Raw genomic sequence first — 25,420 nt, forward strand, 5'->3', positions numbered from 1 at the left:
CCCGCGCCTTTTCCCGCCTCCCGGCGTTCCTCCTCCTCAGTGATTGGACGCGGTCCCTGTCCATTTGATTCCTGACCACGCCCACTCCCCGCCCAGCCGCCCCTATCCTTGCCTCCTTCGAACCCCGGAGCCTCCGTGTTAGAGGCTGTGAAGGGGCTATGAGTGCACCTGCGGGGTCGAAGTCGCCCCGGACTGGCCCCTCCCCGGACTCCAACCCCTCCCACCCGGCCGGCCCTCCCCACTGCGGGTTCCGCTGGCCGGGGGACTGTTCCCGGGGCTCCTAGTCTCGGCCGCCACTCTTCCGCCCCTCCCTCCTCGCCGCCGCTCGCACGTCTGCAGCTCCCGGGCCGAGCGGGCGGCGCGCTGGGGGCATGCGCTCCATGAGGGCTCTGCAGAACGCGCTGAGCCGCGCGGGCAGCCACGGCCAGAGGGGAGGCTGGGGTCACCCGAGCCGGGGCCCGCTCCTGGGCGGGGGTGTCCGGTACTACTTCGGTGAGGCCGCGGCGCAGGGCAGGGGGACGCCGCACAGCCACCAGCCGCAGCACTCGGACCAGTAAGGCTCGCGGGACAGGGGCAGGGGACAGACTGGCTCCCACTCCCACTGTCGTTCTCGCTAGCTCTCTGGGAGTCCCCTTTCCCAGAGAGCGAGCGCATCTCATCTCCTCTCCGCGCTTACTAGCCCTGCGATGCCTTTTCCTTTAGATGTGGGGCTTTGGGTCCGCCGCGCTCGGGCGGTCAGGTGCTGTCCGCCCGGGAGGGCGTTTGGGCAGGTCGGTCTTCGAGATGATGCCTGTCCAAGGTGCGTACTTATTTGGGGACGCAGATGGGCGCGGAGTGTTGCTTGGTGCACGTGTCTGTTTGCAAGGACGAGTGCACACCTGCCCATCCCCAGCCTCTCTTCTCTGGTCCTGGTATTTTAGGGAATATTGCGGATATGGAACAGCGTCCTGCCCCAGGTCCAAGTGCGCTTGGGCGGTGTTTCTTGTTTTTGCGTGTCGTCAGTGGGTAATGTGTGGTGTGCGTCATCGCTGATGCGCGCGTATGTGCGTATGTGTCCAGAGTGTTTTTGTAGCAGAGCTTAACCGTGGAATATCTTACGTGCAGGTGAAACACCGAGATCAACTTTCCAACTTGGTCCTGGGATATGTTTATTATTCATAAATGAAAAAATCATGAGGCAATTTTTTTAAGTTGGATTTATTTTTATGCATATGAGTGCTCTGTCTGCATGTACACCTGCATGCCAGAAAAGGGAATCAGATCCCATTAGAGATGGTTGTGAGCCATCATGTGGTGGTGGCAGGGGAATTGAACTCAAGGCCTCTGGAAGAGGAGCCAGTGCTTTTTTTTTTTTTTTTTTTTTTTTGGTTCTTTTTTTCGGAGCTGGGGACCGAACCCAGGGCCTTGCGCTTCCTAGGTAAGCGCTCTACCACTGAGCTAAATCCCCAGCCCCGGAGCCAGTGCTCTTAACCACTGAGCCATCTCTCCAGCCCCATGAGACAGTTTCTAAACCAGTCAGAGCTATTCTGTTGCTCAGTCTCCCTGAACTAAAGAGTTTTTCCCCCTTTGGGCCCATTTTCAACCCAGGAAGTCGATCCCCTTAACCCCAACACACACATTGCCCAGGAATGCTTGGTGACTGCTTTCTCCCTACCCCCATGGTTCAAGTGTTTCTGAGCATGAAATCTTGTTATCCTCAGACATCCAACTAGACATGGTGGGATAAGCAAATAGCATTTAGTCCCCTTGTACAGTTTTGGGGTGGGGAGCCAGAGGCATCCCTGAGTCCCCTTTACACATCAGAATTCACTGCAGTAGGTGACAGAATTTGTTGTTTGTTTGTTTGTTTGTTTGTTTTTTCAAGAGAGACTGTAGCTCGGGCTGTCCTGTAGCCCAAGCTGGCCTCTAACTCAGAGGTCCACCTGTCTCTGCCTCCCAACTGCTGGGTTTAAAGGCATACAGCACTACTACCTGGCTGTGACAGAATATTTTTAGAAAACCTAGTTTTTTGAGGCTGCTTGTATTCCAGAAAACTTACTGGTGAAGGTCTTGAACCTTGGCTCCCTGGGGAGAGGGATTAACAGAAGGAGAGAGGTTTCTGTGTTTCCAGGGTAAAGGAGGTTGGCAAAGAAGAGATACATTGTAATTCTGATTATTTAAAAATATCTAGTGTAAGGCTTGAGACCTGGACATTCAGAGCACTTGTTACTCTGGCAGAGGACCTGGGTTTGATTTCTAGCATTCACGTGATGGCTCACAACCATCTGTAAATCCCAGGCACTCACTCATATGGCATTCATACACATAAACCTGAGGAAACACTTAAAAATAAAACACTTAGCTTTGTTTCATTCTGTTTCTAAAAAGAATACTATGATGAGTACTAGAGAGACAAGGTTTTTCTGGGTAACCCTGGAGGTCCTGGAACTTACTCAGTAAACTGTCCTCACACTGACAAATATCCTCCTGCCACTGCCAGAACTTCCCAGTGCTGAGATTAAGAGTGTGTGCCATCACCACCACACTTGATGTATTAACTTTTTTAAATATATATGGGTGTTTTGCTTTGTACGTATGTCCGTGTACCATATGCAAGCCTGGTACCTGCTGGGGTCAGAGGAGACGTTGGCTCCCCTGAAACTAGACTAGATGGTTGTGAGCCACGATGTGGGTAGTAGGAATTGAACCCAGGTCCTCTGCAAGAACAACTGCTCTTAACCACTGAGCCAACTCTTCAGCCCTGGAGTATTTGATACTCTTGAAGAGGGCCCATGCTCATCTTCTAGCACCCACTTGGTGGTTATGGCAACTACCCATAACTCTAGTTCCAGGGTACCTGGTTTGTTCTGACCTCTCAGGGGACCAGGCTGGGTGTGGTGGTGGCAAACACCTTTAGTCCCAGTACTCAGGAGGCAGAAGCAAGCAGATTTCTGTGAGTTCTAGGACAGCCTGAACTACATAGTAAGTTCTAGGACAGCCAAGCCTGAATAGAAAGACCCTGTCTTAGAACAACAACAACAAATCCTAGATAAATCAAAGATGAAAATAAAAATCCCAGTATTAGAGATAACTAGTTAATACCGTGATATGTCCATATGTATCATATATATGTCTGTGCTTGTAATTTAACAAAAATAAAATTATATTGTTTGGTAAGCTATATTTTCCACTTATGAAATTGTTTTTTAGTTGATCTTTAGTTAGTGTATGTCTATGAGTATCAGTGTGCCACGTGTTCATGTGGAGGTCAATGGACAACTTTGTGGAATTGGTTCTCTCTTTCTACCTTTATGTGGCTTCTGGGATTTCATGGGTCAGACTCACATTTTTATCTGCTGAGCCATCTTGCTTACCCTATATTCAGTTCTTTTTTTTAAAGATTTATTTATTTATTTTGTATATGAGTACACTGTAGCTGTCTTCAGACACACCAGAAGAGGGCATCGGATCTCTTTACAGATGGTTGTGAGCCACCATGTGGTTGCTGGGAATTGAACTCAGGACCTCTGGAAGAGCAGTCGGTGCTCTTAACCGCTGAGCCAGCTCTCCAGCCCCCCTATATTCAGTTTTTAAAATGGCTTTTTGAAGTTTTATTTTATGTTTATTTCATGTGTATGGATATTTTGCCTGAATGTATGTCTGTGAACCACTCACGTGTGCTTTGTTCTCTGGGAGACCAGAAGAGGATGTCAGATCCCCTGCAGCTAGAATTAGAGAGAACTTTGAGCTGGAAGCTGGAAATCAAACCAGTGTTTGTTTTTTCTTAAGAGTCTCATATAGCTTAAGGTGGCCTCAAACTCTCTATGTATAGGGCCTTGAACTCCCCTTACTTCTGAAGGGTTACAGGCATATCTATGTTTGTTTTGAGACAGGGTAGTAGCATCATCTGGCGTGGGACTTCTACGGAGACCTGGTTGGCTTGGGGTCTTTGTTGATCTTCCTACATCTGCCTCCCAAGAGCTTTGGGGCTATTCGGATAGGCTCCCATTCTGGACAAGTCTTTTTTTTTTTTTTTTTTTTTTCTATTCTTTTTTTTCGGAGCTGGGGATCGAACCCAGGGCCTTGCGCTTGCTAGGCAAGTGCTCTACCACTGAGCCAAATCCCCAACCCCTCTGGACAAGTCTTATGGCAAGGCAGTGGACATCTGAGAATAAGATACATTTTACACCTGTAGAGTACTGGAGATTTCGGTAGTTCAAGATCATACATAACCACATATGAAGTTCAAATCCAGCCTGGGCTAAATGGAACCTCCTTAAAAACTGTCTAAGCTGAGCATGCTTTAGTCTCAGCACCCAAGAGGCAGAGGCAGGGCGGATCCCTGAGTTCAAGGCCAGTCTGGTTTACAGAGTGAATTCCAGGATATCCAGGGCCATACAAAGCAAAAGTTTCCTGGGGTTTGGGGATTTAGCTCAGTTGTAGAGCGCTTGCCTAGGAAGCGCAAGGCCCTGGGTTCGGTCCCCAGCTCCGAAAAAAAGAACCAAAAAAAAAAAAAAAAGTTTCCTAAGCCTAATAACATTCACAGAAGTCTTTAGATCGGTGGTTCTCCACCTTCCTGATGCTGCAATCCTTTCACCCTTCAATGCGGACTGTGGTGACGTCCAATCATGAAATGATCTTCATTGCTGCTTCATAACTTTAGTTTTGCTACTGTTATTGTAATGTGAACATCTGTGTTTTCTGATGGTCTTGGGCCACTCCTGCGAAAGGGTCGTTTGACCCCAAAGGGTCAAGGCCTACAGGTTGAGAGCCATTGCTTTAAGATGCTTCAGGAGTTTTATACCAGTGTGAGAGACCTTTGAGGTTGGTGTGGAGACAGAAGCAGATAGTGGCAGAGAACAGACGGAGTTGGTGATTGGCTGACTTTTTGTTTTTGTTTTTCTTTTCTTTTTTTTTTTTTTCCGGAGCTGGGGACCGAACCCAGGGCCTTGTGCTTGTTAGGCAAGCGCTCTACCACTGAGCTAAATCCCCAACCCAATTGGCTGACTTTATGTCAGGAGGTTTATTTCATAGATAAATAATATTAAGTGGGCTACCTAAGGTCTTAGCAATTCGGAGCCAAGTAGGTCTCTTCCCAACACAGGGCATCCAGAAGAGGGTGGGTTTGAGAGGAAACACGAAGAATGTGTCCAGTGTTAGACACCAGCTCACTGTAGACGCAGAGTATGGGAACAGTCAGACTAAGCCTGTGTTTCCATCCTGTACCAGTCCTCACGGGAAAGACACGAACCATACCGGATGCGCTCTGTTTCCAGTGTTTGCTGGACATCTGGAAGTGGAATGATTTAAAGGACTGAAACTTCAGAGTTTCTTTTAAAAGAGACTAGAGAGTAAGATGACAACATCTCGTGCTGGGGTGAAAGTTAGGATCACAGAATCTACCAGATGGCCCAAAGAGGAGGCCTAGGATGCACCCCATGACAGGTCTGTGTTCCAGGAGGGGGAGGAGGGGCATCCTCAGGCTCCTGCCTTCCCATCTCTTCCCCCAAACAGTGATGCCTCGAACAGTGGCATGTTGCCTCGACTTGGTGACCTGCTTTTCTACACCATTGCAGAGGGGCAGGAACGCATCCCCATCCATAAGTTCACCACGGTAAGGAATCAGGGTTCTCTGATTCCTTAGAGTCTTTGAAATCTGGGAGGAGGATGCAGGTTGAACAGTGCAGGTAGCTAATGGCTGCCACTCGGGCATGGGGAATACAGAGAGATAATGGCTGCCTGGGCTGAAGAGCCAATGCCATCCTTCCCCCAAGTCCAGAGGAGAACACCTTTTGTGAGGAGTGGCAAGAGGCTCACTAGCCTTCAAGGCTGCTCCAGTGTCTTTTGCTTAGTTCCAAAACCCATTTGTTCTACCAGTTGTAGTGATTGGGGTGCGATGACTTGAATGTCGATTGGGAAAGACTGAGACACGGATTGCTGTCCTTGGCTGACCTGGCCACACCTCTTCTTATCCCCAAAGGCCCTGAAGGCCACTGGACTGCAGACGTCAGACCCACGGCTCCAGGACTGCATGAGCAAGATGCAGCGCATGGTCCAAGAGTCCAGCAGTGGTGGCCTCTTGGACCGAGAACTCTTCCAAAAGTGAGAGGTCCCAGAGATGATTGTTGCCCCCAAAATGGTTCTGTAGGAAGAAAGGTCTTGGGAATCAAATGGTTCAGCCCTTCATTTTGTTTTATTTTAGTGAGCAATACGTACTCACTATGAAAAATAATACAGAAATATATTTTCTTCTGTACCCAGCCCTAGCCCCTTTCCAGATGTAAACTTTGTTAAAAGATTAGTGAGGGGGTTGGGGATTTAGCTCAGTGGTAGAGCGCTTGCCTAGCAAGTGCAAGGCCCTGGGTTCGGTCCCCAGCTCAAAAAAAAAAAAAAAAAAAAAAAGGAAAAAAAAATTAGTGAGTAGCTTCTGGAAGACGTCCTGTCTATCCTCACACATATGTGGGTGTAGATATTAGGACTTTTTAGTGCTAAAGCCCATATGCTATCTTATTCTGATTTTAATATTATTCTCGGAATGTCTTGAAATATCTTCCCGTGTCTTTAGAACACCTCCTTTTAGAGGTTAGGAAATTTAAACCTAGGGAGAGAAAATGATATGCCAAAAGTCAACATGGCTATTAGTCCAAAACCAGATGAACACTTCAGCCTTCTTGATCCCCAACTCAGAGGGAGTCCCAGCTGTGTTTCTCCAACCCCTAACTCATTTGTATCTGGATCCAGGTGTGTGAGCAGCAACATTGTGCTCCTGACTCAGGCATTCCGGAAGAAGTTTGTCATTCCTGACTTTGAGGAGTTCACAGGCCATGTGGATCGTATATTTGAGGATGCCAAAGAGCTCACTGGAGGCAAAGTGAGGGCCAAAGGGACGAGGGAGGGGCGAGGGCTCTGGGCCAGACACAGGTTGCTTCACAGAGACTTCTTGGGGTTGTGGATTCAGTGATGGGTGAGAAGGAACCTCTAAGGTTGAGGACATGGTTTCATGAAAATGTGTGATTCTAATAGTGTGTGACATAGGTCTTAATGGACACGGGTGGCAAAAGCTGAGGTTGGTGCCACAGGCCTGTAGTCCCTACTCTTGTGAGGCTAAGACAGGATCAGAAGTTTGAAGTCAGTAGTGGTTATAGAGGACGAGGCTGTCAAAGTATAGAGATTCAACCCAGCCTTCAAGGAGACTAGCGACTGAGCCATCTCTCCAGCCCCCAGATTTTAACTTTAACCTAAAAGTTTCTGACCCCAAGTATACTGTGTTGTCCTCCATAGTTACAGTCTCCCTTTTTTCTACCCATTATGCCCAGTCCCTCTAGGGACTGAACCTGAGAGCCCAGTCCTAGAATTGCCATTTTTTTATATTCCATGGGCTCTACTGCTACCACTCCAAGGTCTGTAACTCACTACAGAGATGTAAGGTTGTCGGGTACTAAAGGCTTGGTTGTTTGTGGAAGCAGTAAAGGGAACCTGTTTGTCATGCAGGGGACAGATTTTAACTTTTTTAAAAAAGATTTATTTATTTATTATATGTGAGTACACTGTAGCTGTCTTCAGATACACCAGAACAGGGCATCAGATCCCATTACAGATGGTTGTGAGCCACCATGTGATTGCTGGGATTTGAACTCAGGACCTTTGGAATAGCAGTCAGTGCTCTTAACCACTGAGCCATCTCTCCAGCCCCCAGATTTTAACTTTAACCTAAAAGTTTCTGACCCCAAGTATACTGTGTTGTCCTCCATAGTTACAGTCTCCCTTTTTTCTACCCATTTATGCCCAGGTGGCAGCCTACATCCCTCACCTGGCCAAGTCAAACCCAGATCTTTGGGGCGTCTCCCTGTGCACTGTGGATGGGCAGCGGTAAGATGCTGGGTGATGCCGGGCCTCGTAGTGTACGCCTTTGATCTCCCCACTCAGGAGGTGGAGGCAGGAGGATCTCTGAGTTTGAGGCCAGCATGGTATCATACTGAGTTCCAGGACAGACAGGACCCTGCAGATAGACAGACCCTGTCTCACAAACAAACAAATGGATTCTGGGTGAGAGGCAGGAGCAGCAGGGCACAGGTTTGGAACAAAGTCTAACCCCTTTCATGGTACCTGTTGTCTCCAGACACTCTGTGGGCCACACGAAGATCCCTTTCTGCCTACAGTCCTGTGTCAAGCCACTCACTTACGCCATCTCCGTGAGCACCTTAGGCACCGACTACGTGCACAAGTTCGTGGGCAAGGAACCCAGTGGTCTGCGCTATAACAAACTCTCCCTCAACGAGGAAGGTGAGCGTCTCCAAGCTTAGACCTGCTTCTCCTGAGCCTGTGCCTCACCTCCTCCCATGTGTTTTAGCCTTTGCTCTCATCCAGGTAGGAGCCAGACCCAACCCCGATTAGCTTCAGAGTGGGAACAGTGTAGAGTAGGCTTTCTCTGGTGGCTGACAAGACTGAGTGGTTTGTATCTCCCCAGGAATCCCTCATAACCCCATGGTCAATGCTGGTGCTATTGTGGTCAGCTCCCTGATCAAGGTCAGTGCCATTCTAACCTTCAGACAGGTAATATTCTCTCAGTTCCTCTTATCCCTACATGTCGGTTCAGCTCTCCCTACATTTCCATAACTGATTGGGGATGGGGGCCTGAGTCATCTGAGAGTTAAAGAGGCATGGGAAAATGCATCAGGAAGTCCTGTGCTACTCGCCATGGATGTTACTGACAGTTGCCACATCACTTCCCTTGCCCTCACCCCATGTGCTCCCTGCCCCCTCCCAGAGTTTCATGAGCAGGTCGTGACCCCTGCCTAGAACCAAGAGCCAAATGCCAAAGGCAGGGGGAGGACAACACCATCAGGCATTGATTGGCCACTCCTGGGTGAGAGAAACGCTGACAGAAGGGTGAATGGCCAGTCCAGGGCAGTCATTCACGTCACCTGGAACTGTGAGTTGGCCTTGAGCAAGGGGTGCCCGGCAGGCCCATCAGCTGCAGGTCTCCCAGGGCTTGAGCAAGAATTCAGGAGCAGTGTGGGCAGTGACACTCTGGGGCCAATCACAGCCCCTCCTGAGGAAGGTGGTGTTAGGAACCCTTTCCCCTAGGAACTCAGGTGTCAGAGTCCTGGAGTGTTGACTCTGAAGTGTGACTGGCTGGGTGGAGCATACCTCCCTGTTTTGGGGGAGTCCCCATCTGCTGCCCTATCTATGGGACCTGCCCCATCTGATTCTCTTCTACGTCAACCAAAAATCTTTAGCTCCAGAGTTGGGGATAAAGAACATTTGCTCCGGGGCTGGGGATTTAGCTCAGTGGTAAAGCGCTTGCCTAGCAAATGTAAGGCCCTGGGTTCGGTCCCCAGCTCCGAAAAAAAAGAAAAAAGAAAAAAAAAAAAAACATTTGCTCCACCTTGTACAGAGACCCTACGCACTTTCATGTCTGGCACTGCTAAAAAGAAATTGTTTTTGTTTCATTATGGGTAGAAGTTATAGAATGCAGTATAAAGAATGGTATGTAGACTTGGTAGCACACGCCTCTAATGGCAGAGCTAGGGAGATAAGGTGAAAGATCAGAAGTTCTGGGGCTGGAGAGATGGCTCAGTGGTTAAGAGCACTGACTGCTCTTCCAGAGGTCCTGAGTTCAAATCCCAGTGACCACATGGTGGCTCATAACCATCTGTAATGGGATCAGATGCCCTCTTCTGGTGTGTCTGAAGACAGCTACAGTGTTCTCATACATTTAAAAAAAAAATCAGAAGTTCAACTTGAGTAAGAACTCAGGGCTACTCTGGGATACTTGAGACCTCTATTTAAAAGTAAATAAATAAATAAAATGGACAGGAGTAATCATGGATAGGGTGGAGCTTGGAGACAGGAGTGAGCCCGCACGGGGAGAGGAGAGGCAGATGGATGGGGTGAGGTTATCTGAATCCTCATTCCTTGATAGTTTACATTTAGTTCATTTCAATAATCCTCCTGCTTCAACCTCCCAGGAGCTGGAGTTATAGGTGTGCATGGCCACACAGGCTGGTGGTCTGCAGTGCTCTCTCACTAGACTACATAAACCTGCAAGCCAAAAAGTCTCAGTGGTTTAACAAGAAGAACCGGTGCCTGTAACATCAGCTACTCCAAAGCCAGAGGAGCACCCAGCCGCATCCTTGGACGGCTTGGACAACCCAGGCCTGTCCCGGAACAAACAAAAGACTTTATAAAATGTAACATTCCCAGTAGCAAGGCTTTTCTGACGTGTCAGCTCAGCTAAGCCCTCCTGCCCCTCCTTTGTGCCATCCTCCCTGGCTTGGGATACTAATTGCTTTCCCTTTCCTTCTGTGCAGATGGACTGTAACAAAGCAGAGAAGTTTGACTTTGTAAGTTCCTTGCACTCAACTCCTTTCTGCCTTTCTCCATGGCATGCTGACTACACAGCCACTACGGCTGTCTCCAGAGGGGCAGAGATTCTGAGTGCTTTCTCAGCCTGCGTGTGTTTGCGAGGGATCCTTAGTCAAAGGGGTCTCCCTTGTTCTTCTTCTCTTCCAGGTGTTACAGTATCTGAACAAGATGGCTGGGAATGAATTCATGGGGTTCAGCAATGCCACGTAAGACTGTTTAGGGGAATGGTTGAGTAGGTTGTTGGTGTATGTGCGTGCTTGGCTGGGGAGGCGAGGAGGGGAGGGGAAAGAGAATATATATCACTGTAGGAAGAAATTCAAGGGGAGCTTTGACCTCCCAGCTTCCTCTGAGCTTCTTCACTGACATTTATTTACTTGGAGAAGTAGCGTCCGGTGTCTGATTACCATGTAATGAGAAAGGCAGCATGCTGGCTGGTGCTGAGGCCAAGTCAAGACTCAGAGCTAGAGACCTTGCCAGATTTCCTGACAGGAGGACTGGCTGGCTTTGGGCGGTTTGTGCCTCTGTTAACCACAAAGCTACAATAAGTATTTGCTCAGGTTGGGAAGTTCCCACCAACTCTGTGAGGCTATAAAGGCCACTGCTTTCAGTCTGACACAGGCAACCAATCTAATTCTGCATCCCTGGAAAGTTACCCTCCCTCCCCCATCCCCGAGCTTTAAGCACTAAATTTGGTATTTGCTTCAGATTCCAGTCAGAGAAGGAGACTGGGGATCGGAATTACGCCATTGGCTATTACCTCAAGGAGAAGAAGGTAATTGGGAGAGGCCCTAGAGGAAGTCACTGAAAGTTCCACTGCCAGCTCAAGAGCAGGGGGTGGAGCTGTGTGAGATTATGTCCTGAAGAGACTGCTTCACCCTGTTCTTTGCAGTGCTTCCCTAAGGGAGTGGACATGATGGCTGCCCTTGATCTCTATTTCCAGGTAAGCAAACAGTCCAGGGCCAAGGAACGGGACAGAGTGCCCTCCCTCCTGTTGGCGGTAGACACTCCTCTCCCATGCTTCTGTCAGAACGTCATTCTTCATCACTGTGCTCGAGTCCACGCTGCCCTTTGACCTCTCTTGTTTCTATAGCTGTGCTCTGTGGAGGTTACCTGTGAGTCAGGCAGTGTCATGGCGGCCACTCTTGCCAATGGCGGCATCTGCCCCATCACAGGGGAGAGCGTGCTGAGTGCGGAAGCCGTGCGCAACACCCTCAGCCTCATGCACTCCTGTGGCATGTATGACTTCTCGGGCCAGTTTGCCTTCCACGTGAGTGTTCCCAGCCCTGCTGTCTGTCTGCCGTGATCCCAGTGGCCCTTCCTCCATTATGAACACCCAGCAGGCAGGCTAGGAGTCCTTAGGGATTGTGTGCATGCGTCACATTCCTCACATGTATAGACCCTTTACACAGCTGGTGCCCATCTTAGATGCCACTTCCAAGGAGAGGCGTGGCTGACTTGTTTCTCCATTCCCCCATGACAGGCCCTCACTGTGCAGCTGAGCATAGCCTCAGAGTCAGTGATCCTCCTGCCTCATCCTCTGAAGCACTAGGACCACAGTTGTGTACTTAGCCTGGCCTTCTCTTCTTGTTTGCTTTGGCCCTGGGGACAAACCCATGCTGGGCAAGTGCTGTACTGCATGGAGCTTCACCTCCAGCCTTGGAGACTCTTCTGGTTGCTCTTTTTCAAACAGAACCACTTCCACCTCAGCTCATAGCACCCAGTCCTTTTCTTTTCCGTATCTGCTGTAATCACTTGTCTGTTTATGAAGATTTATTTTTATTATTGGAATGAATTTGTACAGGTGAGTGTAGGTGGCCACTGAAGGTAGAGGTGTTGGACCACACACACACAGGCGCATGCACACACGCGCACGTGTACACACTGGAGTTAAAGGTGGTGGTGAGGCTGCCAGGTCTGGTGCTTGGAATTGAACTTGGGTCCTTTGCCAGAGCAGTCCAGGCTCTTTCTCTCTCTCTCTCTCTCTCTCTCTCTTTTTTTTTTTTTTTTTAGATTTTTTTTGTTTTAGATTTATTCATTTATTATATATAAGTACACCATAGCTGTCTTCAGATACACCAGAAGAGGGCATCGGATCTCTTTACAGATGGTTGTGAGCCACCATGTGGTTGCTGGGATTTGAACTCAGGGCCTCTGGAAGAGCAGTCAGTGCTCTTAACCACTGAGCCATCTCTCCAGCCCCAGTCCAGGCTCTTAATCACTGAGCCATCCCTCCAGGTCCCCCTCACTTTTAAATATATATGTATGTATGTATGTATGTATGTATGTATGTATGTATTTAAATTCCAGCACCTGGGAGGCAGAGACAGGACAGTCTCTGGTTTGAGGAACCCTGTCTCAAAAAACTTTTATTCATTTTTTTAAGTTATGTGTATGGGTGTTTTGCCTGTGTATATGTCTGTGTACCATGTGCATGCCGTACTCAGACAGGACAGAGGAGGATGTCAGGTCTTCTGGAACTGACAGACAACTGCCATGCAGGTGTTCTGAACCAAACCTGGGTCCTTGGTGCATGTATGGAGGTCAGAGGACAACTTAGTAAAGGTTTTCCTCTCTATCCACCTTTACCTGGGCTCTGGGGAGCAAACTCAGGTTGCTAGACCTGCACAGCTCTACCTGATAAAGCTGTCTTGAAAACCCCTATTTATTTTCTGTCTGTCTTCTACCACCAGAATAGAAGTTGTCTGAGAGACCATTTCCTGGGGCTGGAGAGATAGATAAATGGCTCTTTTTTAGAGCACTTATTGCTTTGGGAAAAGACCTGGGTTCAGCTCACCTACACTGTGGCTCACAACCACCTGCAACTCCAGCTCCAGGAGATCTGTTGCCCTCTTCTGGCCTCCTTGGGCAGTAGGCATACATGTGGTACACATGCATACACTTATATACATAAAATTAAAAAGGAATTCTTTTTTTTTCTATTCTTTTTTTCAGAGCTGGGGACCAAACCCAGGGCCTTGTGCTTGCTAGGCAAGTGCTTTACCACTGAGCTAAATCCCCAACCAGGAATTCTTCTTTTAAAGGGAAAGTTGGAGAGCACTTCCTGGTTTGAGCACAACACCCAGCAGTGTGTGTCAGTGCCTCAGCAAGCATCCCTAGCTGTGTGAATGCATAGGGCAGAAGACAGTAGTCGGAGGCAGATAGGAGAATCTGAGAGGCTGAGGTGGGCATGGCCTTGCCCGTGCCATCACTTTGACTAGTTCACCTTGTTCCTCAGGTGGGCCTGCCAGCCAAGTCAGCTGTGTCGGGAGCCATCCTCCTGGTTGTACCCAATGTCATGGGGATGATGTGTCTGTCACCCCCGTTAGACAAGCTGGGGAACAGCCACAGGGGCATCAGCTTCTGCCAGGTGAGTTGTTCTACACATAGTCCTTCATATTGTTCAATTAGGAATAAGCTAGTAGGAGCTGGAGAGATGGTTCAGCGGTTAAGAGCACTGACTGCTCTTCCAGAGGTCCTGAGTTCAATTCCCAGCAACCACATGGTGACTCACAGCCATCTGTAATGGGATCTGATGACCTCTTCTGGTGTGTCTGAAGACAGTGACAGTGTACTCATATATAATAAATAAATGTTTGAAAAAAAAAGAGTAAGTTAGTGGTAGGCACTATAATTAGAGCAATTCTGTGCTTCCAGGAAGGGGAAGGGATAAGTAAACAGTTCTTTTGACTTCTGATTCTAGAAGTTGGTGTCTCTGTTTAACTTCCACAACTACGACAACCTGCGGCACTGTGCTCGGAAGTTAGACCCACGGAGGGAAGGGGGGGAAGTTCGGGTAAGGAAGACCCTGGTAGCCTAGAGGATACTTTAAAAGGTATCCAGGATTTCCGCAACACTTCAGCAGTGGCCTTGGGGAAGAGTCCATGGAGGAGAGTCATGGGGCAGCACTGGGCACGGGTGGACCTCACAGCCACAGTTGATCTCAGGTGGGTACAATGTATGTTCCAGAACAAGACCGTGGTGAACCTGTTATTTGCTGCATATAGTGGAGATGTCTCAGCTCTTCGAAGGTAATTCTATCGTGACTAAGTAAGTATAACACTGCTCCCAGTCAGACATGGCTTGTTAGGACACAGTGTAACAAACTGCTAAATGCTTCAGTTTTAAGCTTAGAATAGACATAGTAAGTATGTGCCTGTTCCTGTGGTAGCCAGAGGACCGTTTCAGGTATCACAACCCCAGGGACTTACCTGTCCCCCACCATTCCGAGATTAAAAGCCAGTGTTACTATTCCTATCTTTTTTTAATGTGGGGTCTGTGGACTGAACTCAGGCCTCAGGTCCTCATGCTTGCCAGGCAAGCACTTTACTGAGCCATTTCTCTAGCCTAAGGCTTTGTTGTTTTAAAATCAAAGTGCCTGCCATGAGTTAAGAATTCATCAACTAATGGCAGGCACCATGATTGACTTGGGCTTGACAGCCATAGTCCTTGGGAATGGGGACTTGGCCTCAAGTGGATAACTTCTACTCAATGGGAATCCTGATTATCAGGAATCCATACAGTCTGGCCCCGCTTCAGAACGCAATCTAGACATTATAGAGTGATGTTGGTAACCCATGCACTTCCCACCACCCTCAGGTTTGCCTTGTCTGCCGTGGATATGGAGCAGAAGGACTATGATTCCCGCACAGCCCTACATGTGGCGGCAGCGGAAGGTATCTTTTTGGTTTTGGGCTTTTTTGCGGGGGATTTTGGTTTGGGGTTTTGTTTGTTTTTCAAGATATGGTTTCTCTGTGTTGCCCTGGCCATCTCTGTGTGGCCCTGGTCATCCTGGAATCCACGCTGTAGACCAGGCTGGCCTCAAACTGCCCCCCAAGTGCTGGGATCAGCTGAAGGTACTCAAAGGGTTAAAGAGGAAAAGCAGAGTGGAAGACCCTTTCTCTTCTACCCTATCATTGTGTCCTGAAGGGCAATGGCCAGTATTGTCTACAGGCCCTTCAGCTGACAGGGAGGCTGTAACTAGGTGCTGGCAAGAGCAAATGTGGAGGACTTTCCTCCTCCCCACTTGGTACAGTCCAGCCACCAAGGGTCTACACCAAAGGTTCAGAACCTACCTCACGATCTCATTCTCCTTCCTCCCATATTCCTAGGACACATTGACGTTGTCAAGTTTCTGATCGAGGCTTGCAAAGTGAATCCTTTTGTCAAGGACAGGTGAGTAGGATTAGTTCTAAAGGGAAGGACAGTCATCCAGCCACTGGTCATACACTCACAATAGTGGCTCTGTCCACGTCCTCTCTGCCTAACTGATCCTTGTTCCTCACAGGTGGGGCAACATTCCCCTGGATGATGCCGTGCAGTTCAATCACCTGGAGGTGGTCAAACTGCTTCAGGATTACCATGACTCCTACATGCTGTCTGAGACTCAAGCTGAGGTAGCAGCTGAGACTCTGTCAAAAGAGAACTTAGAGAGCATGGTGTGAGCACAGGCCAGGGGCAGCCCCTGCTCAAGAAAAAGCATGAGCCGGCCACACATTTAACCCAAGGCCACCAAAAATACTATTGCAAGCTGCTTCAGTGGGGATCAACACAGCCATCTGGTGACACAGGCCAGTGTTTTCTGTGAGAATCAAAATGCCCCATTCCCTCATCGGACAGCACAGAGAAAAGCTTCAGTGGACACCTGAGCAGAGCTAGCCACGGAGACCTCAAGGTATAGCTTAAGTGACATCCTCCACCAGAAAGTAGCCCAGGCTTTTACCCAGGTCCCCATTTCAACTTCCTTGGAGAGCCTCTAGCTACATGCATATGTATCTGTCACAGAGCAAGAGAGGTGGGTGAGAGCCCAATCACCTGGCTTTAGAAATCTGCAGAGATCTGTCCATCTTAGCCAAGACATGCTGCTACTGCTGACAGGAGTTTTATAGACAAAGTATTTTGTGTTCAAATAAACTTTAATTACATGAGTCATCTTTTTTTTCTCCTGCTAAATCTAGTCATTCTCTTCCTCCCCTAAGGACATCATCAGTTTCATCACCATAGTAGCTGGTGGAATAAGACAGAGCCACAGGGTCAGACAAATCCAAACTATATTTTTCCCATACATATTCATCTGTTCCACCAGGGTTTTCCTCAAGCCAAAATACTTTGATTTGCACAATACATTCTGTGGCCCAGGGGTCTGGGAACTGTGGGTCTGAACAGGCTCCAAAATGGATTATGTAAAACTGCTGTCCTTTCTCTGGAGCTTTAAAACTGGTGCAGATGCGCAGAAGGAACTTATCAACGGTAGCGTTTCTGGTACCATAGCCCTCCCTACATGTCTCCCTAGTATCTCTTTCCCTTTGTCACATAACTGGCACAGTGACTGGCACAATGGTTATGGCAAACTGCCTGGGTATCAGAAGTGTCCAGAGGACAGCAGATAGCTCAGTAGCTGCATCTGTGTGGGACTGACATCTCTAGAGCTGAGGTACTACCGAGGGAGCTAGAACCCGAGAATCTGAGGTGCATCAGAGAAAAGGCCAAGTCTGTGCCTGCTACTCCTCCAACCAGAGGTAGAGAGCATTTACTCTAGAGAATCAGGTGAGCTCCCAAAACAAGTTCCATGTGGATAAGGGAAGGAGATGTACTGGCTGACAGACAGGAGCTCAGGACTGAACAGTCTAAAATGCCTGGGCGCAGTAGAAGGACCCACATTAGTGGCCTCAGGAGGACATTCCCGATGATCTAGGAAACTGGGGAAGTTTGGCTGCATACCTAGCTCCTATAGAGTAGGGACCAGAGGAAGATGGCTAAAATATTGCACGAAGGTTCCCAACTGAGTTGTGAGAGCTACCAGTTGCTTGAGACAAAGTAAAATAACCTTAGACACTAAGAACAGAAAGCTGACCATGAGTATGTTTCAGGGTCTTGGCCACATTAGAGGCCCTTGGGCACTTCAAGTCCTGAGTGCGTTAGCAGTTCTCCATCCCAAAGAGCAAACGCAGGTGCCACTGGGCCCCGGAAATCTGTCTGTAGTGTGTGGATGACAGAGATCCGATTCACATCCACTAGGCTCAGCTTCTTTGCCTCATAGTCCAGCAGCAGCCCCACTTTCTCTGGTTGCCCGATACCCTTAATTGGGGCTTTTTCGTTTGCCAACATGCTGTGCCACTTGCGCTGGGCATAGGAGAACACCCAGGAACGATCATCAGCACCAACGCAGCTGTCCCGGGACATGTCGACATCTGCCACTCCTATCCGGAACTGCTGGGAGCGCTTCACAGTTACCTCCCAGTAGTGTCTGCCACTGGTGACTGTGGTGTCTGCGAGCACCACTGCCCAGTCCCGGAAGCGCTCCAAGTTCAGGGCCACCTTGGTGGGTTCCAGTCCCACCAAGCCATATTTGACACCCGTGTCACCTCTGAAGAGTGCCAGGCTGCTGTGGGCCGTTTTTTCTTCCAGTTTGAAACTGATGCCTGAGGGCAGAGAGAAAAAAAAGGGGAAAAAAAAAACAAATAAAAAAAAAAAAAACAAAAACGGTAACCCTGGGGCTGGGTTTGATCTGAAGCAGTCCAGGAGATGACAGGAATGCGGGAAAAGTCAAATGTTAACACGGAAAGAATAGAGGTGTCGCTTTAGTATAGAGCCCTGGGAGCCGCAAATCACTGACTGGGGAAGCCAGGCACTGGTGCCCCAGGATTGGAATCTTGCTAGACCAAGGCAGATCGGGGAGAAGTGAGGAGTGGAGTTCTCTGATCGCGCTCTGGGAATGACACGTTAACTACTTTGGAGTGAGAGAGTAAAAAGAAATATGCCTACCTCTCCGGGATTCCCCGGCGGTGACCCCCCATCGCTTGGTTCCCCAGCGGTACAAGTTCCAACAACGTGCAAAGGGCAGCGCCATCTTGTGCCACAGCTGCACGGGGCACGCCCCCTCGAGGGAAACCGACCAATGGCTGGTCTGCGTCCGGAGCACGTGGTGCGAGACGGGAGTGTCGTGAGAAATCGCTGTCTCCGGGATTTCTAGTCTAGTGGGCTAGATCAATAGGTGGAGAGAGTATTGATTCTATCTCAACTAAGTAAGACCCCCACCCCCCAAGAGTCTGTGTAAACAGAGTCTCTGGTTTGTTTGGTTTTGAAACAGGGTCTCCTGTAGCCTGGGTTGACCTGGAACTCACTATGTAGACCTGGCTTTCTTCAATCTCATAAAAACCTGCCTGCCTCTGCCTCCCAAACTGAGATTAAATTAAGAAATTAAGACGTGGGACACCATTTCTATGAGTTCGAGGCCAGCCTGGTCTACAAAACAAGTTCTAGGACAGCCAGAGTACCACACATTTAAAAAGAAAGGAAGGAAAGGAGGGAGGAAAGAAGGAAGGATGGAAAGACGAAAGAAAGGAAGGAAAGAAGGAAGAAAGAAAAGCATAAATCTGTTTCCGGGAGCCTCGGCATTTTCTTTAGACAGAATGTGTCTACATACCTGCTTACCTGTTTTCCTGTCTTTTGAGATAGAGTTACTATATAACCTTTGTAGACTTCAAATTCTAGATCCTCCCGCCTCAATTTCGCAAGTGCCAGGTTGTGCTCGGTTTTTTATTATTATTCTTTGAGACAGAGTTTTACTATTCCCAGAGATCCGCCTCCCTCTGCTCGTGGAGTGCTGGGATTAACAACATGGCTTGCTTTCACTATTTTTTTTTTTTTTGGTTCTTTTTTTCGGAGCTGGGGACCGAACCCAGGGCCTTGGGTTTGCTAGGCAAGCGCTCTACCACTGAGCTAAATCCCCAGCCCCCACTATTTTTTAATGTATAAATGAGTTTGAAAAGGGGAGGGGGGTTCCGGGGGTGTGTGTGACTGCAGTGACTCATCCTCTCCACCAGGGTTCAGTCAGGCCCAGCCTTTTCAGCCAGGTAACTGGAGAGAGGCAGGTTAACTTTTTTTCCTCCTAACTACAAAACTACTTTTCATATTTTATTTTTAGTTTTGTTTTGGTTTGGTTTTTTTTTTTTTTTTTGGTTCTTTTTTTCGGAGCTGGGGACCGAACCCAGGGCCTTGCGGTTGCTAGGCAAGCGCTCTACCTCTGAGCCAAATCCCCAACCCCTATTTTTAGTTTTTTACTTTTCATACTTTAACTGAGAAGAGTAACCTCCCCTTATAGGAGTGGCCCAGGGGAAGGCAGGCTATCCGAGAGAACGGAAGCACCAGAGGGACCCACTGCAGACTTGGCAAAGGGAATGTCAAAGAGAGGAAAGTAGGACGGTGGGACTGGCTCTGGCACATAGGCAAGGAGCAAGAGAGTTGGTCCTGAAAATCTTGCACGATCTCCGAGTCCCTCCACCTGCGGGGGAGAAAGGAAACCCAACATCTTTGCTCTTTTCGTTAACCGAGTGGCTCTGCTTCTTGTTCTGGGCAAGCTTGTGCTGAGTAGCTCCAACCTGTCAGTAGCTCCAACCTGCTTCCTTTGCATCCCCTGGTCCTCTTCTGTTGACTTTTGAACATAGGTGCAAAAATGTTGAGGGAATTTCCTCTGGAGAGGTTCTGCCCTGTTCTGCTAACACTTTAGGTGTGTTAATAAGGAGAGAACAGTTTCAGAGCTGGTTCTTTCTCTAGGACCACTGTGGCTTGAGAGCTGAAGCACCCATAGACCCTTATTCCCCTGTCTCCACTTGCTCATTTTGTTATGACCACTGAGCTATATTCCTAGCCCTTTTTAGATATGTTTGTTTGCTTTAATTTGTAGACAAGGTCTCACCAAGTTGCCCCAAGCTGGCCTTGGAGCTCACACTGCAGCTTTGTTGTTGTAAAAATATAAAAAATAAAAAAAGTATTGCTGTCTTTTACCTCGCTAGGTCTGGCACCGTGCTGCTAGATATCTTGGCAGAAACACATCCCAACTCCAAGGCGGCCCAATGTCTCCTGCCGCCACACACTTTCCTACACTCAAACTGTCACATAATAATCAACACACACAATAATCTTTGAACCAATTGATAAGATATAATTGCCCACTTAAACATACAAAGCCCGGTACCACCCATCCCTTGAGAACATTAATAACAACCTGTAAATACACAGAGCGAGATCTTTACGTCAGCCTCCATCGTCCTGCCACGGCTTCTCTCTCTCCTCCTCTCCTCCTGTCTCTTTCCATTCCGGTCTCCTCCTCTTCCTTCAAACTTCTCTCCCGCCCATCCTTCCCTCTCCTCCAATGGCAGGCCTCCTTCTGTCCTGTACCTGCCCCTCACCTGTACTTTACAAATTCAATGGGGAGAAGGTTCTGGTGAAGTCACCTGATTCTTGAGAATGTGACTAGGCAGCTGTCCTTGAGGCAGCAGAATTAGCATCAAAATACAGATAACTCCAGGGCAAGCCACAACACAGCCTCTGGCAGCATTTGAACTGTGGATCTTTCCGCAGAACCTCCTGAGTAGCTAGGAGTCTAGGTATGCATGGATTTACCTCTATTTTATCCTCATTCAGAGAATAGCTTCACTTGTCATTTCTTATATTATTTTTACTTTTACCACCAAATAAACTTATCTCCATAATTTTGATGATTTATGTTCCTTATTTTTTAAGGTTTACTTTACTTTTAGCTATGTGTATGTGTGTGTGGGGGAGCTAATATGTACATAAGTGTAGGTGTCCTTGGAAACTGAAGAGAGCATCAGATCCCCTGAGCTGGAGTTACAGGTGGTTGTCAGTCCTGGGAACTGAACTCAGTCAGGCTCAGTAACAAGCACTGAGCCATCTCTCCAGCCCACCTGCCTTATTGTTAACAAACAATTAATTCTAGTGTTTCCATGCATCCTAGTGGGCGAATGACAGAATTTGACTTGACAAACAAAAGAGGGAAAGACATTTGAGGTGGGGCGGGAGCTTAAGCTCAAACTCTATAAACAGAATGGAGAATTTCAGGAACCATGAGGAATACAGTATTGCAGAGGGCTACACGGAGAGGATATGAACTTGCTTGAAAAGTTGAGACTTAACCATAAACAATCACTCTACAAGGACATCTAGGCCAGTCCTTCAGATATCCAGGAGCTGTTTAGGGCAACATGGGGTTGACAAATTAGATTCTCATGCAAAGGTAAAGTTGGAAGCATCATGGAGCATGAATTGGAGTGGCTGAGGTGAGACGCAGAGAAGAATCAGGGTCTTAGGGCACCAGAGTCCAGGGAGAAGACATGGTACAAGACAGATGACTCATGAGATGGGTCAGAAGGGAAGGTGATCCGGATGTTTCTTACTTACCAGACAGAGAAGAAGCCTGATGAGACTGCAGGAAAGTAATTACGTTTAGAGAAGCTGGATTTTGAGGTATCTGTGGGACAACCATGTGAAAATGTTCTACAGGTATATATGGGTACTATTTTATTTATTCTTTGATAATTTCATATATGTAGATAATATATTTTGGTCATATGCACTCCAGATTTCCCCTCCTTTCCCTCCTGACAACTCTCAACACGTCTGCTTTCCCCTCTTCCTTCCTCTTCCTCCTCATCTTCTTTTATAACCCACTGAGTCTAACTGCTGCTGCCTGTTGAAATGTTAACTGACCTTGTGGGGTAACCATAGCTGCAAAGAGTTTATTGGTGGCAAGGATATGTTATGTCCAGAGATGGGCTAACACTCCTACTGGACTCCAGCTCTTACATTCTGTGTGTGTGTGTGTGTGTGTGTGTGTGTGTGTTTGGATGGTTGTGCTGGGAATTGAACTCAGGACCTCTGGAAAGAGCAGCCAGTGCTCTTAACCACTGAGCCATCTCTTACCTTCTTTCTGCCCCCTCTTCCAGGATGTTCCCTGGTGGTGGGGTACTGTACCTGATGAGGTTGAAGGTGGCACTATGAGTGTAAACAGAAATATTTCAATTGCAGCTTGACATGTCCTGTTTTGCAAGACATGAGTAGTATTTTCCCTCCTGAGTTCTTTTACATCCCCAGCCATGGGGATTTTGACCTGGTTTACAATACCAGGCATGGCTTTTCTCCTGTGAAGCAGGCCTCAAATCTAATTCAAAAGTAGTTTGTAGCCTCACAACATTCATGCCACTATTGTTACCTGTGGGCACACCATGCCTGGCAGGTCTGTATTGTAGCATGCAGAGTTCACCAGCAGAGTACATCACTGGGCTGGAGAGATGGCTCAGTAGTTAAGAGCACTGACTGCTCTTCCAGAGGTCCTGAGTTCAAATTCTGGCAAGCACATCATGGCTCACAACCATCTGTAATGAGATCTGATGACCTCTTCTGGTGTGTCTGATATAAATAAAGTAAATAAATCTTTTTAAAAAAATTTAAAAAGTAAAAAGATTTTCATTTAATAACTCGTGTCTTCTGGGGAAGCATTGTCTATCAAACAACACACCCCTCCTTTTTTTTCATTTTACTGTTTTGTTTGTTTCAAGACAGGGTTTCTCTTTTGTAGCCCCAGCTGTCCTGGAACACACCAGGCTGTCCTTAAACTCATAGAGATACTCCTGCCTCTACCTCCCAAGTGCTGGAATTAACAGTGCGCCCCACCACCATCTGGCTCGTTTTATTTTATTATACTGTATTTTTTACTTTTTATTTTTCGAGACAGGGTTTCTCTGTATAGTCCTGGAACTTGCTCTGTAAAGCAGCCTCTCTCTTTCTCTCTCTCTCTCTCTCTCATATATATATATATATATTATATATATATATATTTCATATATATATATTTCATATATATATTTCATATATATATATTTCAAAGAGAGAGATGTTCATAGATGAAGACATTAAAGGAGATTAGCTAGGAAAACTCACAATGGTGAGGCCCTAGAGGGTGGCAGTGCGTATGTGAAGCATGAAGTGCTGCTCTGGCCTACAGTGATATAGGTGTGCCTGGTCACTAGAAAGGTGACAGGACAGACAGGGACAAGACAGATTTCTTCATTACTCCGTATCTTGAGTTATGTATGTGTTGGACATCAGAATACATAGGGTCCTGGTGTGACCCAAGTGCTAACCGGAGCCCTTTACTGTGGATGGGAGAGGGATGATGAACTGGGAGCTTGGTGATTGTTCTAGACTATGCCAGGAGTCAGCAGTCAGCAAAGCATAACCAGAGAAAGCGAGAGAAGGGGGTGGCCTCAGGAGCTAGCCAAAGGGGCTGCTGGGCTGGCTCCTGTTGTGTTGGGGCCTTTGTCCTGCTGGAACTGCCACACAATGGAGCTGTGTTACATGCTGACATGGCATTCTGAATGTGGAGCTAGGATAGAGAGTCTACGTGGTGGAAACAGAAATGGATGGTCACCTGTCTCCAAGGACCACACCTCTATTCATGAATGTTGGAATCACTGGAGAGAATGCTGCACCCATGATAGTACAAGTTGTGTTAATGTATGATAAGCTCATGAATCAATCGATTTATACTTTGATTTAAGATAGCTAACTTGGGGTTGGGGATTTAGCTCAGTGGTAGAGCCCTTGCCTAGGAAGCACAAGGCCCTGGGTTCGGTCCCCAGCTCCAGAAAAAAAAAAAAAAGTAACATAGCTAACTTGACATACACATGGTAGGTGGGAGATGTTGCTCGGTGAGTAGACTGCTCGCCTGTCGTGCACCAAGCTATGTGTACAATCGCTGGCATGGTATAAACTACATATGGAAGTGTATGCCTGAAAACCCAACACTCAGGAGATGTAAGTAGGAGGGTTACACATGGTTTAGGCATATCACATTTGATCTCCACACCCCTGATCATCTGCCACAAAAGACCTGGTTCCATTTACTAAGGACAGCAGATGACTACAGAGTGCCTGTAGGAGGTTGGCACACCATGGACCACCTCAGGGGTAGCTATGGCAACCACACAGATCCCACCATTAAGGAATGAAGACAAATAGCTTCGCCTGAAGAGTCCTCGAGCAGTGCATAGCTACCCTTTCCCTACTGGTATAGACTGTGCGTCCATAATGGTCTGTAGGACTAAGAAATGACCTTTCATTCTTGAACAGAGGAGTAGACTCATGATGACCAACCCAGGAATATTCAGCTTTTGAAAGGTCAGTGATTATTCACCAAAGATAACTCAGGGAAATGTGGAGACATATGACTACAAGACGCTTACCATCACACACACATGCACTCATATGTAGACACACACATGCACTCATATGTACACACACACATGCACTCATATGTAGACACACACATGCACTCATATGTAGACACACACATGCACTCATATGTAGACACACATATGTACTCATTCATATGTGCACAACACACAATTTTAAAACATTTTTAAAAAGACTACAGGACAGGAGGTATTCAATGGTAGAGCACTTATTTGGTTTACACAAGGGTCCAAGTTCAATCCCCAGCACTGTCAAAATCAACAAATAAACAAACAGGTCTGTTCAATTTTCCAGAAGTGGTGTCTCATGCCTTTCATCCCAGCATTCCAGGTGAAGGCAGAGACAGGAGGACCTCTGTGAGTTCAAGGCCAGCCTAGTCTACACAGTGAGTTCTAGGATAGCCAGACCTATGTAAGGGGACCCTGTCTTTAAATAGATAGATCAATAGATACATAGCTATAGATAGGTAGGTAGGTAGGTAGATAGATAGATAGATAGATAGATAGATAGATAGATAGATAGATAGAAAGATAGATAGGTGGATGGATGGATACAAAAGTTTGGTTACTAGCTCTACTCTGTTCATGGTGCTAAGGCCCCAAACCTTGAGCTTTCTGCAAGCTGTGCTCTCCAAAGAGCTGCACACCCAGCACCCCCATTCCACCTGCTGAGGTTTGTAAGGGAAAAGAGAGAAGGGAGGAGGAAGAGGAGGAGAGAAAGGCTGACACCGACAGCCAGGACAGCCTGCTCTGGTGACCTGCAGAGATGGTGGGCATTTGTATTTGTTTGGTTTGGTTTACATTTTTTTAAATATTATTTAAAATAAATAATGGGGAAGGCACTCTTGTGGAGATCAGAAGAGTCAGTTCTCTTCCTCCCCCAGATAGGCTGCAGGGATCAAACCCAGGTCAGCAGTCTTGGAGGCAAGTGTCTCCACATACTGAGTCAGCCATCCTGAAGGCCCAGAGGATCTTGGGAGAAGCAGTCTGTGAGGCCCTGTGCCCCAGCGGTAGCTCCAGGC

At 47.6% G+C, this 25,420-nt stretch overlaps 2 protein-coding genes across 11 annotated transcripts; one reads left to right on the forward strand and one right to left on the reverse strand.

Moving 5' to 3' along the window:
- The first annotated feature begins 13 nt into the window (after positions 1–13).
- Gls2 (glutaminase 2) lies at positions 14–16,271 on the forward strand. Of its 9 annotated transcripts, XM_006240730.4 has the most exons (19): positions 430–553; positions 703–799; positions 5,494–5,593; positions 5,960–6,081; positions 6,721–6,850; positions 7,769–7,848; positions 8,099–8,262; positions 8,447–8,505; positions 10,293–10,325; positions 10,495–10,553; positions 11,053–11,119; positions 11,237–11,287; positions 11,438–11,614; positions 13,583–13,714; positions 14,048–14,140; positions 14,314–14,375; positions 14,944–15,020; positions 15,456–15,519; positions 15,632–16,271. In XM_006240730.4, exons 3-19 carry the CDS (start codon positions 5,513–5,515, stop codon positions 15,786–15,788), a joined length of 1,608 nt encoding a protein of 535 aa, XP_006240792.1. In that variant the 5' UTR covers positions 430–553; positions 703–799; positions 5,494–5,512; the 3' UTR covers positions 15,789–16,271. The 9 variants fall into 9 exon arrangements, with proteins under 9 accessions (XP_006240790.1, XP_017450141.1, NP_001257716.1 ...); NM_001270787.1 differs by having other exon boundaries at positions 136–799; NM_001270786.1 differs by lacking the exon at positions 703–799 and having other exon boundaries at positions 136–553.
- Spryd4 (SPRY domain containing 4) lies at positions 16,241–20,488 on the reverse strand. Of its 2 annotated transcripts, XM_006240746.3 has the most exons (3): positions 20,351–20,488; positions 18,109–18,325; positions 16,241–17,765 (listed from the first exon to the last, which is right to left on the reverse strand). In XM_006240746.3, exons 2-3 carry the CDS (start codon positions 18,191–18,193, stop codon positions 17,227–17,229), a joined length of 624 nt encoding a protein of 207 aa, XP_006240808.1. In that variant the 5' UTR covers positions 18,194–18,325; positions 20,351–20,488; the 3' UTR covers positions 16,241–17,226. The 2 variants fall into 2 exon arrangements, with proteins under 2 accessions (XP_006240808.1, NP_001032854.1); NM_001037765.1 differs by lacking the exon at positions 20,351–20,488 and having other exon boundaries at positions 16,378–17,765; positions 18,109–18,199.
- Positions 20,489–25,420: the final 4,932 nt, after the last annotated feature.

The sequence above is a fragment of the Rattus norvegicus genome, chromosome 7 (assembly GCF_036323735.1).
Source record: "Rattus norvegicus strain BN/NHsdMcwi chromosome 7, GRCr8, whole genome shotgun sequence".
Taxonomy (NCBI): Eukaryota; Metazoa; Chordata; class Mammalia; order Rodentia; family Muridae; genus Rattus; species Rattus norvegicus.